This window comes from Oxyura jamaicensis, chromosome 4 (assembly GCF_011077185.1).
Source record: "Oxyura jamaicensis isolate SHBP4307 breed ruddy duck chromosome 4, BPBGC_Ojam_1.0, whole genome shotgun sequence".
NCBI classification, from domain to species: domain Eukaryota; kingdom Metazoa; phylum Chordata; class Aves; order Anseriformes; family Anatidae; genus Oxyura; species Oxyura jamaicensis.
In genome coordinates this window covers 80,205,819-80,223,198 of record NC_048896.1, presented here as the reverse complement: position 1 = coordinate 80,223,198, position 17,380 = coordinate 80,205,819, and the positions used below count along the sequence as shown (strand labels likewise).

Sequence of the window (17,380 nt, the reverse complement as noted above, 5' to 3'; positions counted from 1 at the left end):
CTTTCCAAGCTTAATTATGAGTGAAGCAACAGCAAAAGTCACTCATATGAAATTTAAGAAGAATCACAATTCTCTCAAAATACAAGATTTTTACAGCAAGATCATTGTGCAAATAATTTGGTAGAACATCACCATCTGGTGGATACACCCACTGATAACTTGGCTTTAAATTTTTCTTTATTTACCACATAGTTCTTCAGCTCATTGAAGAATAATAGATCATAAGGTCACAGAAAAAATACATTCAAGCCATTTAGTAGTCATCTATAGCATCTTCTCAGGACAAGGCACAAACCTACAAAAACAGGGAAAATTCCCATTTTCATGCACCATCATAGGTGGTAGATCTGTTAAATATAGAACTTACTCACCTGACTGGACAATATCAACAAATATTCCTGGCTGCTGTGTAAAGATCCCATCCTTTGTGGAAAATAACAGACCAACTTCCTCTAAACAAAGTCAGAGAGAAAATACAATGCTGCTAAAAGTTAGTCCAACAGTGCATTCCACACCAAAGTTGAGATTTATTTTTCCTTTTACTCTCAGAACTCAGTGATTAGTCTCATTATTACTGGAAACCATCCATGTTGCACAGTTCCTACTCCCCAGCACATCAGCAAAGTGTAAGATGCCACATTCTCCACAAGTCTAACTGGACAGTGAAGAACAAGAGAAAGGGAAACAGAAAACATCCGTACTGTCCCACGAAGGCAGTCTGAAGTCAATCAAAAATCAGGTTGCCAAAAAACACCATTTCCAACCTAGCATCTCATGTACTTGAAAGAAGTTGTTGAATATGTTATCTTCTGTCTGCTTCCTTTCATTAAAAAAAAAAAAAAAAAAAAAAAAAAAAAAAAAGTCTTACCACAGAAAACAGCTCTATTGTAAGCTTGGTAATTTTCTCATAACGTGGCAAAAAAACAGCTTTTTTCATTCTGTTTCCTATCTGTAGGAACTCTTATCCTATGGTTTCACATAAGCCCTGAAGCAATTGGCCTGATGTGATCATACTTTGTGTTTGCATGTTTTTCTGAATGTCTACATTCTCCTTTCAACCAAAAACTGGGAAAGTTGGTCCATGACACTGCTGCAAGTTCCATGTAACCAGGCTGGTATGTAAAGAACAGGGTGGGACTTATACCAGTGAGGAGACGTCAGCAGCATGATCTCACATCCTTATACACCACGGAGATGACATCTTGTGTGGAGCTCAGATGTGCAGAGCAAAAGTGCCCCAGACACTGAAGAAAAATTCAGACAAACTCTTCTGGGAGAATTTGTGCTTCTTCTGAGTCACTATGTATTAAAACCATACCTACTATTACAGTCTACACCCTCTCCTTTATACTGTTTGTAACTTACTCCCTTACTCAATAAATCTGTTAGCCCTGCACACCTAAACACTACCTTATACTGATCGCAGTTGATGTTTGGCAACAAAAAAACACAAAATCAAACTTATTTCAGTAGAACTGTATGTTGAGAGATTTATGTCATAATGCTTCACCTATATTAAAGTACAGATAAAAGTTGAAAAAGGAAAAGAAAGTCTTTGGGGTAATGTTTTATATAATAAAACAAAACCACACACAGTGTAGCTGCTTCCTACTTTGCCTGTCAGGAGTTTGTACCACAAAGATTCCATGAAAGCCTGTAATGAGCAGTGATATGGTGAAGTAAGGCTCTACAGCCACTCAAATTTATCCAATCCAATACATCCTGAAACAATAATAAACGATATGTTTTAAAATAACATTTTTAGACACTACCAGAAAAAAAAAAGGGGGGGGGGGATTTTAACATATATGTAAAAAATATGAACAGATACTAAGAAATAGGTACAAACTATCACTAGCAGGGAAATTCATGAGTTAACAGCAAAACACTGTCCTTTATTTGTGAGTGTGGGAGAGGTCCCAGGGCAGTGTCTGACCTGACAGAATGCTGTGTTTCAAAAGATTGTGAAGTCTCAAGGAGAATCAAGACACCTGAGTGCTGCTTGAATCACCGCAAGCTTCTGTTATATATTTTAAACAAAAGATCTTTTAAAAACAGCCAAAATACAGACTCAGAAGGCGACAGAAAAACAGGATCAATAGCAGATCAGAGGTAAACACATCTTTAAGACACTGTCAATAAAAAGCAGTGCAATTTGGATTCATTGTTATGGCAAAAGCCAATTTGGAAAAAAAAAATATGTTTAAAAGCAATTAAGCAATTTTACAGAAATAGTCTGGGATTTTGTGCATAGGGAGAGACTCGAAGCTTGCCTCATCTCCTAGAAGCATCCCATATTCTTAGATGTGACGTTGCCATGACAACCACAACTTGGTGACCTCGTTATTTCAACCTAATCCTGCTTTGAAATTATAGTTGCTCCACCCTTTTGCCTGGCTAGCCTGATAACATAATCATTGTAAATGAGGATGGAAAAACACAGCAGGATACCATTCCCCTAGTGACATGGGACTAGTCTCACCTTATCAGGGAAATAGACCAACAATTAAACTGTACAAATCTAAAAGCCCGAAAGTAGATTTTTTTGTTGTTTGTTATTCTGTTTTGCAGAAAATCCAATAGCTTGTCAGTGCAGGGATTCAGTTTGTAAGGGGGGCTTTTGGGGAAATTCCTTTTAATTTAATTTAATGTCTTTATCAGGAAATTAAACAGTAATAAGGAGTAGTTCTCCTTAATTATGTATTTGTTTTGACTAACAGCTGGAGAAAGATTTAGGATATACACAAAGAGTCAGGACAGAACTTGTTTAGCAAATCAGATAGGGGTTTTTAGGTTGCTTTGCTTTATTTAAACTGGTTAAAGCAGTGAGCATTACAAAATCCCAGTTGCAGCCATTGTGGAAATACTTACTCTATTTGCTCACATGTTACAGGAACATTACTGTAATTCTGCTCTTATTAAACACATGGACAACAGTACCGTTGCTGTCACAGATTTAAAGGAAACACTTTCTTGGCCCTTGGGAGGGGAATTCAGAGTTTTCTATGTACTCAGAACATATGAAAGCTAGAGGAGGAAAAAGTAGAGCAAATTCATTTAAAATAACTTTAGAGCTATTGACGTGTGATCTAACTGAAGCTCCATAGACTACAGTTCACAAAATCATTCTGTGACTGTTCTTACATTTTTCTGTCTCCTCCCTTTTCTGGCAAAACAGCCTGATTTTCCCCTTCTCTATATTTGCATGGAGGTGAAGGCAGATTTTACCTTGGAGGCTGTGCCATTGCCTAAGACTTCTTGTGGAACCAACACACACACAGTGCGGCAACTAAATTTGCAATCAATGATCATTATTAGGAGAAAAGCACAAGGAGAAAGAAAGTGGAGGTACTTTCACAAAGAAGTCCAGAGAGCGCTTAGCTTACACAAGACTTCTATTAAGGTTACTTTCAGGAGACTAACACAAAGAATTCCTTAATACTAAGCTTACATTCCTTGGCCAGCAAAGGGGCTGAGTCACCCTCCTGGGATATGAACCCATGTTTCTAGAAAGAAACTCTACATTTGAACATTGGGAAAGGTGGAGCACTAAATCATTCTTTCCAGTTTCCATGTAACAATAGGGAAGTTGCATGATGCACTGTAATAAATCAGCAAGGAATCTATGCACAAGCAAACGTACCTATCTGGCACTCACAGATTTTCTCAGTTACAAGACAGGAAACCCTTTACTGAGAAACTGTTATATTAACAGGTCTGTTAGCAGTCATGACAAGGCTGATGAAGTAGCAGGGCAGATGAAGTGTGCCTCTTCAGGTAAGGATTTACACACACACACACACACACACACACACAAATATTTTGAATAGTGCTTCAGCAGCATTTGTGGATAATATTCCTGAATATCCAGGGGGAAAATAAATAAATAAATAAAATAACTATACCCATAACATTGAAGGAACACAGTAAGAAGAAACCTGAGCTCTTTCCTATGTTCCATGGAAATTTTTGTATTCAAAAGCATTTGAAACAGGCAGGGCTAAACCATCACTTGCCCCTGTTTAAATACTTGTCACCCCCAGGTAGAGAAAATGAACCCATTGATAGCTTACCCAGTTTCCTTGAACTCTGGTCAGCACAAGGTGTCTTGGACACATAGGATTTCACTTTTCTCAGTAAATAATGGGAGAAACGCAAAACACATAGCTAATTTCCTCCATGAAGGGATCACTTGACATCCCCCTTTGCCTTCCCCTTCAAGTGGGGCATTTTGCTGTCAAATGCTGATCATTAAGTGATTAGAACAGAAAAATGTGAATATAATCATTAGTCATTTATTTCTTGAGGTGTTCAGCAGGGGTTAGAAATCAGTCTCCATTAAAATATTTTTCTTAAGCTCTGTTGAATCCCAAGAGCAGAGAATAGACATGAGTAGGAGATGTTTATACAGCACTGCAGCAAAGGAAGCAGGTTTTCCTTCACTAAAAGGCCAAAGTTCATTTTCTTAGAATAGCAGCATACATTCCAAAATGGTGCCTCACATTTACCAAGAGCTATCAGTGAATAAGAGACTAAGATATATGTCCAGATTCAAATTTAGTTCTCCTACATACAATAGTAAAAGGCCAGACCATTCAATACTTGCTCAGGTTTTGAGTCTGATTTTTCCAGCCTTGCTTGAGATCACCATCATGTGTAGGCTGATTAATCTTTCTAACAATAGGTTCTAACACACAAACAGGAATCCAGGAACCCCAAAAGAAATTCCAAGCAGGAGTTGACAATTGATTTTTGCAAATGTAGTCTGACTTCTTAGTCTTCTATTGCAACCTAGTTTCCTATACTCTGAACCAAAGTAAATAAATAAATAAATAAATAAATGTTTTCCCTTTTGTAGTTGTGGTCCTTGACTGGAACAGCAGCTAAAATCGTTCTGCTTTAGGAACAGCTAACATACTGAAAAACATTGGTAACTCTTTTTCTGCAGTTAGAAGTGGTTTGCATGGAGCAGACTTTTTGCTAAAACTGGAGAACACAGTACCTCTTTACTGATCATTTTATAGAGTCCTTAGTTATAAGTTTTTATAGACAGTACAAAAGTTCTTTTATACATATTATTTTTCTGCTTTGTACAAATTTAAAGCAAAAATGGAAACAAAGCTTTGCTTTTCTCCTGAATCAGTAGTGACACCCAGTGACCAAATGTTAAACAACAGCATTTGAGGAGAGCTAATTTTTACAAAACTCTGCTTGATACCGTTACAAAAAAATAATGCTGTCTGTTGACAAAACCAGCACCACAAGAACTCTAGGGTGTGGCACGAGGACATAAAGCAAATAAATACTGACAGCAGCTATGGGATGTTTTCATTTTACATAGAAAAAATAAATTTGCTTTAAAGAACATTATATTGCAATTCAAAAAAAAATGGAGGGGTGCTTTTCACAAACAGGAAAGAAGCCAAGCAGAATGTAATTACACATTGAAAACCCTAAAGGTTCTGGGGAAGAGCATTCCTATTCATGAACAATGTCCATGGGATACGGAACACTCTCTAGCTGTAAAAATCACAGTTTTCCATCTGATCCAAAGAGAGTAACTAGCAGAAAAGAGTGCAAGTGCTTTAGTGCTATGCTTAAGTCTGCTCCAAGTTCTTGCTGATATAGGTAAGACTGACTGAAGTATGCCAGAATAAGTTATTCTACTCAATCTACACTGGAGTAAATCCGTATCTGGACATACTACTCTAAAATAAAAATTATTTTGTTACTGATAATTACCTGGATCAGTGATTTGAGGATGCAGGGAAATGCTGAAAAGACTGCAGCCTTGCCCGGTATGGACCATATGTTCTATATTATGCACCTAAGGAGCTAGGCAGGTGCTTATATACCCCAACCTGCAGCTCGCTTCAACCTGTAAATCACCTTCACTTTGTAATACACTACTCTTTTCCCAAGTGGCTGTAACACAGAATTTGGGCATGCTGAAGTTATGCTGATCAGTGTGGTGGAAACAGGCTTTGGTTCACAGAGAAAGGAAGCCACCTTCTTCTTGAAAATCAATTTTCCTTTCCAGGTGTTTACTGGGTTTTAAGATTATTAAAATACTCTGAAATGCACTTGAAATATAAAAAGTTAAAGAGATGCTCACAGTAATGCTAGCAGAGTTCACAGAGGAAAAGATTAGCCAAAATAGAAACACGTTTAAGGATGAAAAATCTGGGCAAACTCCATAGTAGAAGAGATGAGCAGATGCATACTCTTGATCAAAAGACTAATGCACAATTCAAAAGCAGAGTCACCAGTTCCATCTGTAATATATTTCAGATAATATTTATGGTAGAAGAAAGGTTTTTTTCTTTTATTAACAGAACAAGTGGACAGTCTCTTATCTTCATTTTATACTAATTTCCCTCATCAGGGAAAGTGACTCCAAGACTCAGTGTTTTAGAGAATCAGACTTGTACTGTACAATCTGTAGAAACTAGGCTGATTTGGACAAAGATGCTTGCACAAAACAGTTAAAACTGCAGATGGATGAAGTCGCTGACAAAGAACATGAAGTCTTGCTTGAGTGAACGGAGAAACATCCATGACCAAGACCATTAACCACAAAGCTAGAATAGCTATCCATGTTCCTGAGGCTTTTCAAGACAGGTGCACTAGAACAGAAAAAGTTCAGAAACACAAAAGAAAACTTTTTGCTCTTTGAATTTCTGTGGTAAGAATACAGAAAATAAATGACAGAGAAGTTTTAAGTATTTTGTCTTACCAAACGACAATAGCTCCAGCTTTGAGAGAAAAATATCCAGCACAGTGACTGGCCATGTCAGAAATCTGTGGCTTGTTACACCCAGAAATAAATCCAGCTGTGATACGTCTACTTGCTACAAGCAATTTGTCCCATAACTATCCCATCAGACTTCATTTGTTCTCCTATTGTACCACAACATAGTATGAGGTCCCCTCAAAGAAAGAGGGAAAAATTCCAGCAGAGACCATTTGATTATTTCAATCAAATAGCCATGGAAAAGTCCTCCAAACAGGCTGCACTGCACCAAGATCAGAGAAAGAAAAAGGTCCTGTGTTTCACCCATTTTTCCCTTACTGCTAGCAAGATAACGAATGAGACTAGCCAGTTACCTTGACCTGGTTTGTACAGAATGTAGGTAAGTGTGAAGAGGAACAAAAGTTTTTGTTGATTCAGTCTACCAGCAAGACAGTGATTACTGTTAAATGGAGAAACAGCACAGATTCCTAAACTCAAGAAAGCCACTGTGTGTGTTACTGGTCTTTGATAAGCAGTTTTCACCCTGGCCCTGAGTCTATGTAGTATTGCTAAGGGATGCAGGGAAAGTTAAATACAGCCGTTATTTGACCTCTGTGAAATTTCTAAGATACTGAATCACTTTAGCAGTCCGCAAAGATGAAGAACAATAAAAACCATTGCCTTAAATTGGCCGGTCCTCAGTTTTGTCCTATCTCTACTCTGGACTGGCTAAGACCTTGGAGAAAGTTCAGTAAGGACCTGTTTGTTACTGAAATATCAGCAGCAGAAATATCTCTATTTTATACCTTAAATTGAAGTGAACTTGGTTTTAACTTGAATCAAGATTTGTAGTCTTCTTTGTGTGATATCTTTCTTTATAAATAGTGAAAGAAAAGTCGGTATCTATTCACAGCATAATTGATGTATTTGTTAATTACTATAGATTACATCTGAAGTGAGGTGATCACACTTATAATTTCTAATTACAACTGAAAAAACGTTAATCATAGCTTTACATTACAGCATAGTTATGCCTGGTATTAAATAGAAGTTTAGCTCAGTATTGTGCAACTCTTACGGTATCAGTGTACTTTTTGATCGTGGTATTGAATACGCTAAATATTCAGAAATTATAAAATATATCTGATATTTTCCAGAGTTGTAATCTGAAAAGCTGAACTGCCCCAAAAAAAATGCAACAACCAAAAAATAACAACCAAAACAGCAACAAAACAAACAAAAAAACAAAAGTGCACTTGCACTAGAGTCAGGAGTGAGAGGGACTCTTTTTATAAAATCTAATAAAATGAAACATACATAATTTAATAAAAAAACTCTAATTTCCATGTAAAAATCTTAACTTTTCCCAAAACAAAATGGAATGTTAAGACACAATAGATCATGTAAATAGATCCACTGTTTCTTTCCATCACCACCACTTTCCTAGGTGGTTTTGTCTAATGATCTTATTGATAAGTTCACCAAAATTAAGTGTAATGTACTGAAAATATACTCAACTGATACTGAAATTTTTGATGAGCATTGTAAGACTGCTAAAACTGACAAGTCCTCTGTTGCCCCTTACCTTATCGCTCATTTGGTTCAACATATGGCATTGTAAACACAGAACATTTTTTCTTGCTGGTTGAAAAGAATGGTCATGCTCAGGAATATGTTTCTTTAGTCATGATTCAGGCTCTTTTGCCAGTTATCTGTTTTAGTGTAAATTCCACTTTGTTGAAAGTACCTAGATACAAAGGTAAAAATAAAAATATTTCATGGGCTTCTAGAGGATGTTGTAGAGGAAATATGAACCAGCAGTGTACTTAGGTGGCCAAGAGGGCCAACAGCATTCTGGTTTGAATCTATAAAACAAGTCTTAACAATGAGGGGCTGAGGGAACTGCGGTTGTATAGCTTAAAGAAAAGAAGGCTCAAGGGAGACCTTATTGTGCTCTACAACTACGTTAAAGGAGGCTATAGAAAGGTGGGGATCACTCTCTTCTCCCAAGCACCAAGTGATAAGACAATGTAAAATGTCCTCAAGTTTTGTCAGGGGAGGTTTAGGTTGGATATTAGAAAAAAATGCTTTACTGAAAGGGTTGTGCAGCATTGGAACAGTCTGCCCAAAGAAATGTTTGAGTCACCATCCCTGGAGGTCTCCAAGAAACACATAGATGTAGAACTTAGTAGCATGGTTTAGTGGTAGACTTCAGTAGCAGGATAAAGGTTGGACTAGATAATCTTAGAGGTCTTTTCCAACCTGAATGATTCGATATTACTGGCCAGCTAAAGTAAGAAATCTATTTTTATATCACTGAGTTTTTCTTAAAAACATTTTCTTGGAGATAGTGTAATGCCAGGGACATTAGTAAAATAAAAAATAATAATAATAATAATTTAAAAAAAAAAAAATCATGCTTTCGTTTTAGTGGTGTAACCATTACTAGATTTTTTGTTTAGTGTACTAAATGCAGAGATTGCTGCCCACAACATTTTAGCTGATAAGCTAAAGAAGATCTGGTTCACAGCATGACTCCAAAACAGCTACACTGTCAGCTGTAATGATGTGGCAGAGGGTAGGTTTGGAGAACTGTGAGTAAGGAGACAAGAAAAATTATGATATATTGCCTAAATCCAACATTCTAAGAACACTTTTTTAAGCAGAAAAATACTAAGCAAGTCTGCCCTAACTTTTGTTCCCATGAATACCTCAACATTTTATGGGACTAGACTGATCCTGTGAGCTGCAATGGCACTGCCCCTTTTGACTGAACAATGCCTGCAAAGCCACTAGAAAGGATTTTCTGAGATTTTAGAATAAACTGTTATCAGCGTACCAGTATATGTTATTTCCACAGATTTTTAATAAAGCACCTGTGCCTAGTTACACAGTCATGATCAAATCCTGAATTGAGGTTACCTTTCTGTTTCCTAACTAATATAATTTCTAAGTAATATGTTTACCTTCAGGAAATATCGTGAAGAAACCACAAACTGCCTCCTATTTCTAATTAGGAGGTGCCTCTGCATTTAATTTAAATAGATTCACATAACTGAGGTCTAGTCAGATGGTTCTCCGCCTACTGATATATGAAGATGAGTGAACTTTTTTCCTCCAGTGCTTGCTCGGCAGGGTCAAGACCCCTCCTTTCAGCTGGAATGCTGACTGCAGTAATCCATTCCTTCCTCATTTCTAGAGCAGATTACAACATGCCACTCTTGTCCACTTGAAACTGCAGCTTCTGCAGCTGCTCTCCTCATCTTATTCTCACACACAGCAAAAGGCACTTGTGCTTCTCACATCTGTCATGGCCTTGGACTTGTTTGGATTCAGAATAATTCTGATCCTGTTATATCACTGTGTTCCTTTCAAGTAGATGAGGAAAGAGGGAGTCCTCAGGTTTGCAACCCTTACATTTAAATACTTTTAGGTTGAAGATAAATTTGGCTCCTCATCCTGATCTTTATTCTCCTATTTTTCTAAGAAGGAGAAAGCTTGATGATCTTTAAAATATAGGCTTTTGTACAACTGCTTCTAGCATTGTTTTGTTCCCATGTAATTTCCAAATTATTTTGGATAAATTCTAACTCCTGTATATTTATAATTTGTATCCACCCTAAGTGTAATGATGTACATTGAGAAAACTACATAAAATAGATACAGAAGATTAAAATAGAAAGTGTTATTAAAAAGCAAAGCCAGCTCAAAAACTGAAATTAACCTCATATTTTTCAAAATAACACAATATTTTCCATTTAATTTATTCTCTTGGGTTCCTTTCTATTTTTCATTTCCCATATCAAGTAGAAGTATGATGAATATTGGTTTGTCCCACAGAAGTACACCCACAAGAACATTACTTCACATTTTATTCTTCTTGCTTTGATAAAACTTTTTGTATTCTTTACTCTTTTCTTATTTTTGATATCTGGGAAGGGAGGGAGACACAGCCTCAAATTAAACAGGAACTGTTTGTGATATTTATACACTATGGAACTTTAGTGTCTCCTAACACTGCAGCTGTGTGGCAGACAAGCAATGCAATTGTTTAATGCAATTTAGTTAAGAACAGCTAAAGAAGGAAATATCTGACTTTGGAAATATTTTAGACAGGTTTCAGCTGAAGAAAAGTACTTTATGTGCCTGCAGGAGTAGCTTAGCATGGTGTACTCATTTCCAGGTCCTGAATTCTATGCCTTTTATTTTCTGTAAAACTGACTTCAATGTTGTACAGCATTCATTTAGAAAGACTTGTATGTTTTTAATTTCTCCTTTGAATAAAGAATTAAAACAAACAGATTTGGCTGTGTGGATTTAATCAGAAAGAGAAAAAAAAGAGTTTTGAAAACAAAAGTTGGGTATATCGATAATCAACTCCCAATCACTTATTCCTCCTATTTTTCTGTTATCTACAACAGGATAGTTAGGACACAACGTTCTCAAAGACCAAGGAAGAAGAAATAACAGACCGCCAAGGATACTTAAGTTATATATCAATTTTGTCCAGAAATCTTAAATTAGAAAAAAAAAAAAAAAAAAAAAGCATCAAATTGATTTGGTTTTCTGTTGGAAAAGAATTAAATAAAGCAGGAAATGTGTCCAATGTAAATGGACACATTGCTGAAATGTGTCAGCAATGTAAATAGCTGAAGTATTGAAATTTGAACAGCTAAATTTTAGTGCTCTGGTATTATTCTTACATCTAAAGTTGTTTAAATACCCTCATTTGTTCTTTATTCCTCAATACTGCAAGGCAAGACTGATTTATTACAATGTTAACAACACCTTAGATCCACAATTTATTGCAACAGAACAAAGGTAAACTGCTTAAGAAAACAAAACAACAACAAATATAACAGAACGTTGTGTGCAGAGAAAAACCTTGAGATCTTTACATTTGATTTTGGGGTCTCCTATTTCCAAAAATCATAGGATCTTTTTCCATTGGTCCTTTGCCATTGAAAAAAACTCATTAATCAGACTCAGCGGACACTAAAAGCAGGAACAAGTCTGTGATGAAAATCACTTCTGAATATAATCTGTCTCAGTACAAACCTTGGCCTTGTAGAGAAATAAGCATGTTGTGCTCCCATACATGTTTATTAATCATTAAACAAGCACATAAAACTTTCCCTTGTTGGGAGATCATTTAAATATATCCATGTTTTAAAATGGTCATTACGTGCCTTAGAAATTGAAGGGCTCCATCAACATCAATTTCCACTCTGCTGCTGACTTTAGTAGAATCAGGATTTCATCACAGACTCTAAAAGCTAAAAAAGGTTTGGAGAAATTTCAACTGCCCTACAATAGAGTTTTATCTTAAAAATCTAAAAATCTACATTACAAAAGTTGTTTTCACTGCTAATCATTTTGATTATTGTGTTTATCTGTAATTGTTCAATCAAACAACAATTACAGAAGTAATGATTCCAGGATTGCAGTCTGTCATCTAGTATTTCTGGGAAAAGAGACTAAGAGTTCAAGTCGCATTCACAAGAAAAAGAGAAAAAAGAAAAAAAAAAAAAAAACAGAACCTCTGTTTCTGCCACCATGCTTATAATAAGAAAATAACTTCCTCCCCATCATCCAAGTAACAGCCATCTAATAAGAGCAAATAGCCTCCAACAATTTTCCAGGAGTCAAAAGCATCAATTATTCCACACAAAGTTGTCAAATAATTTTTCTCAACTTGTAACAGCTTCTACAATGCAGTTATATGTTACTCAAACAAAGCAGGTACAGCAGTATAAAACCTCAGGCATACCACAGAGAAATGGATAGGAGAATGGGGAATACCGAATACATTACTGTAGTGCCTCTGCTATATCACACCCATATGCCTGCCATGGTATCAATTGGTCTAATGGTATCTTCCCTTACAAACCTTGCCTATGTTACTCATTACGAAACAGAAATTATCCCCGTTTAATGCAGCTTAACAGTAGAAGGAATATAGAAGTATATTCCTTCAAGTATTCAGCAGAACTGAATAACTGAAATAACTTCATGCTGCCCGTACTGTTCTCTAAACAAGACAGGAGACAATAAAAGTAGAGCTCAAGTGTCCAATTTCAATAAAGAAAGCATAGCTCAAATATGGACTGCAACAGATATTCTAGGGCATGACCACACAAATATCAGCTAATGCAAATATTCACAGGTTTCTGGTAGTTGTACCATAATTTACATGCATCAGAGAAAGTAGATTTAAGGACAAGAAATGATCAGCAGGTAACAGGCAGTGCCCTTGACTTCCTCTTTGCCTTAGCTTACAGGAATGCTTATCACAAAATGAGTGTTTGAGAAATCCCCTGAGAACAGAGATGTTTATGGCTACCTTTTATATACTATGGGCCCCAGCATGTAACTGATGTCACAGAAATAGCCAGCAATTTCTTCTTTTTTAAAGTTAGTTGTCAGCAACTTTCTACTTGATGATTTATGTGTTGAATCAAAATTTTCCTAGTCTTCTCCCCAAAAGTTTGTAGATTAGTATTGATGACCAGGTCTCACTTTACACTGGCACAGACAAACGTACGAACACTTTACATTTCACATACAGATGTTTACTTTGCTGAGCCATCTGTTCCATCTGAAGCACAAAAGAGATCATAGAAAATGAACTCTTACTCTCTTTTTGAATAGACAAACTGGGTGTCCAACAAAAAAAAGTCTGTTGTTTTTCAGTGTGTTGGAAAAGATTACAATTTACAGACAACTCAGAAAGTAAGGTCCCTGATCTGAAGTCTGGAATGTTAGTAAAATAATCATGAACAAATGATGGTTGTTGATGCAATCAACAGGGAGCACACAGGTCACTCTGGAATGATTTTTATTTGCAAAGTGGTGTGCTGTCTTTAACTTTTTTTTTTCTTTTTTTTTTTATAGTTATAGATGTTTGGTTCTTCCATTTTCAAACACACTCACAACTAAGGATTGGACTGCACCAGAGCATAGGCAGTGAAGGGTGGTAAGCTTATAGAAACGGATTGAATGAGAGACTTGAAGAGGGAGTGAGGTGTGCAGTGCAAAATAAAGCATTTATTTTCAAGTGCAGGCCTATATGAATCAAGACACAAAAGAGCTGTTAGGTAAGAGGCACATCGCAGAGAGGGTATAAAATGGGAATGATACAGACTGGAAGAGATAAACATAGTATACAAGACAAGAACAAGAAAGAAACTTAATTTTAGAAGGCCATGAAGAGGTATTTAGTTTTGAGTCAATGACAGGATGTTGTGGTTTAACCCGGCTGGCAGCTAAACACCACACAGCCGTTCGCTCACCCTCCCCCCTCCCTCTCTGGGATGGGGGAGAGAAACAGGAAAGTGAAGCCTGTGAGTTGAGATAAAGACAGTTTATTAAGATAGAAAATAATAATAATAATAACAATATGTACAAACAAGTGATGCACAATGCAATTGCTCACCACCCGCTGACCGATGCCCAGCCCAACCCCGCGCAGCCAGCCCCCCACCCCGGCTAGCCACCCCTATATATTGTTCAGCATGATGTCAGATGGTATGGAATACCCCTTTGGCCAGTTTGGGTCAGCTGTCCTGGGTCTGTCCCCTCCCAGCTCTTGCTGTACCCCCAGCCTGTCCGCTGGCAGGACAGAGCGAGAAGCTGAAAAGTTCTTGGCTTAGTGTAAGCAGTGCTCTGCAGCAATTAAAACATCAGCGTGTTATCAGCACTCTTCTCATCGTAATCCAGGGCATAGCACCCTACCAGCTACTAGGAGGAAAATTAACTCTGTCCTAACTGAAACCGGGACACAGAAAAAGGAGAGAACAGTGAAACAGTGAAATCTGTTAACTGAAGGGAAAGTTCATCTACTTGGTGCAACTGGAAGACAGTAGAGAAAGGGAACAAAAGGGCACACCTGCAGGAGTACTGTCAGAGAACTTGTTCTCAGGAGTACAAAAAGATTTTTGCTGCCTGGAAGTAGTGTTTACCCATCCCTGTCTCCTGACCTTATATCTGCACAAAAAAAAAAAAAAAAAAAAAAAAAAAAAAAAAAAAAGTCCTTTTATTTGTTTGTTGCTGCCTGCACTTGTCTGAGACTGTTCCAAACTTTGGTCCTGAATGCTAAGTGTTTTAGAATGTCCACAACCTAAAAAATGAGCAGGTATAACAGCTTAAGCCAAGAAGGCTCCCTATAACTTCTTACCTTAGCCATTTATGTTCACATGTAGCCAGTCACATTTCCATGCATCAGGCCAATTCTCACTACAAGTCTCAGTTGGCTCTCATTACAACAGTTCATATGCTCTTTCATTTTGATGGATATAGGTGTACAATAATACTGCTCTGCAGGATGAAAACTTTCTGGTTTATACTCTGAAATTATGCAATAAAATTAAGTTTCAAGTGTTTGGGATAATCAAACTCATGGCCTGATTCCTACATTCAGGCTTCAGACTAAAATCATACTTGGGGACTAAAAACCAGGCCTACAAGAAACAAAGTAACACAACATCATTTCTTATTTTACACTTTATAATAATAATGACAATCTTTAAACCTGTAGTTTCTGTGGAAGCATTCTTACCTTTGGATACATATTGGTATCTTCCCTGTACTGATAGATATTATGTACTAACTGTCAAATAATCACTAAATAATGAGGAAATTTAGTTGTTTTTTTTTTTTTTTTTTTGTATGTGTGTGCGTGTTTTTTAAGCAAGCTGTCTGATATTACAGCAATATATATATATATATTTAATGGGAAATTATGATTCTGAAAAGATAGATGCATGAAGTATTAGCTCTAAAGAAAAAAAAAAAAAAAAGAAGAAGAAGAAGGTAAACTAACATTTGGATAACATTTTATGGCATGCTAAAGCATTTGTTCACATACAGATATAATCTCTGTATATTACTTTAAAAAAATATTTTGGAATATTTGATGCATGTATGAGTTTGGGAGGTATGTGTGAGAGTAAAAGCTGATACAAGCAAGGTCATCATTTATAAATCCCTTAAAACTTCCTACATATACAACTGTCTAGAATTAGGAAAAAAGAATACATCAAGAGATATCCAAACTGGCACTAGACAAACTTGCTCAGACACTGGAAGCAGTTCAGTAATATTATGGTATAAATCTGCTAAAGCTGATTTGATTTATCTTGTACTGAGCACAGCAACTCTATCATGGGAAGAAAGCTAAGTTAGCCCAAGAGGTGAATTACCTCCTACACTTGCTTGCAGTGACACTTATATTTGCAACAGCTCATTTAGATCTAGCTCATGAGTCTGTGCACTGTACTGTGCTATATGGTACAGAAAAACAGAAATAGCCAAGACAAAGCAGTGAGCTTTTGAGTATCTTAAGGTTTATGTTCAGCCCTATCACTTGTGGGTAAGTTTTCTGTCTGACCCTCTGCACTATAAAGAATGTTCTTCATCTGGTACATATGAAACCTCCATCTTTTCTGTCAGAATGGCTATGTATTATCACAGCAAACAGGGTTTTACTGAGCATGTCTGCTGAGGTAGGACACCCAAGCCAAACCAAGTTAGATTGATTATAGTTCATATCAAAGGGAAGTGGGAACACCTCTCCTGTAGTCCCTTTATTAGGCTACTTTACTGTCAATGCACTTTTTCTCCTGATGTGTCATGCATAAAATAACATTGCTATGCCACATGTCCAATCTGAAAACCACAGACACCCTTTAACAGGAGAAAAGATGCATCCACAGCTCTAACTGGCCACTGGTCTTGATATAGTCTGTAACAGCTGATCCTCATTGTGTAATAGGTTGTGCCTCAAATGCCCATCTTTGCTGACTCTCTTACTCCTGTATCTATACCTCAGCATACATACACACTCGTTATACATCAATCAGTGGTAGTTTACACAAAAACTAGCCAAAAAACACCCTTATAAGAAGCACTGCCATTTTACTTTCAGTTAACCCCATTCAAAGTAATGTCTCTCTCCCTGCTGGCTTTGATTTGATATATAACCCTTTCAGATTATTTTCTGTTGTTCTTTTTGATGCATTCTGTTCCATTCTCTACCTGGATATAACCACATGGATTAATGTTGATGCTGTACTCAGTACAGTGACAGCATTATTAGAGCACTATTTTGTTGTCCACAATAAGCTCCCTCTTGCGCCTCTGGTGTTCTGTAATTAGGCCCCTTCAGACACACAGTTTAGTTATTATGGTTCATCAACTTATAATGCGTTATTCTAAATGACTGCATTTTCATTCATTTTTTTTCTCCTGTGAAATGGAAAAAAAAAAAAAAAAAAAAAAAAGATAATGAAGCTAAAAGGAATTACTCACCCTTCATCTCGATCTAACATAATGCTTATGGGCAGCAGAGATAGCAGGAAGATGTTCTTGCGAAGAGATGAACTTGAGCAGCTTTATAGGACAACAACCTAAGAAGAAATGACAAGCCAATACCCACGTTTACTGTTTGTAAATCTGAGCATTGATTCTGCTTTCACAAGTGGCTTTCATCAAATGCAAATCAGAAGCCTGGCATCTGCTTGGGTAACCAGGCAGCCCTGTCCCCCTTTCAGGGGAACAAAAGCCATACAATCAAAGGGTTTTTAAAGGATGGCAAACTTTGTAAGCTAGAAAAGGTTAAAAGTCTGCCAAGGCTTAAATATACCTCTC

General features: G+C 36.8%; 1 protein-coding gene across 1 annotated transcript in view; it reads right to left on the bottom strand.

Moving 5' to 3' along the window:
* Positions 1–17,076, bottom strand: part of LDB2 (LIM domain binding 2) — a 367,641-nt gene extending 350,565 nt beyond the window's left edge. The window contains exon 1 of the mRNA XM_035323906.1: positions 17,042–17,076. Coding sequence (XP_035179797.1) covers positions 17,042–17,061 — 20 coding nt within the window. The 5' untranslated portion in view covers positions 17,062–17,076. The remainder of the gene's footprint in view (positions 1–17,041) is intronic.
* Positions 17,077–17,380: the final 304 nt, after the last annotated feature.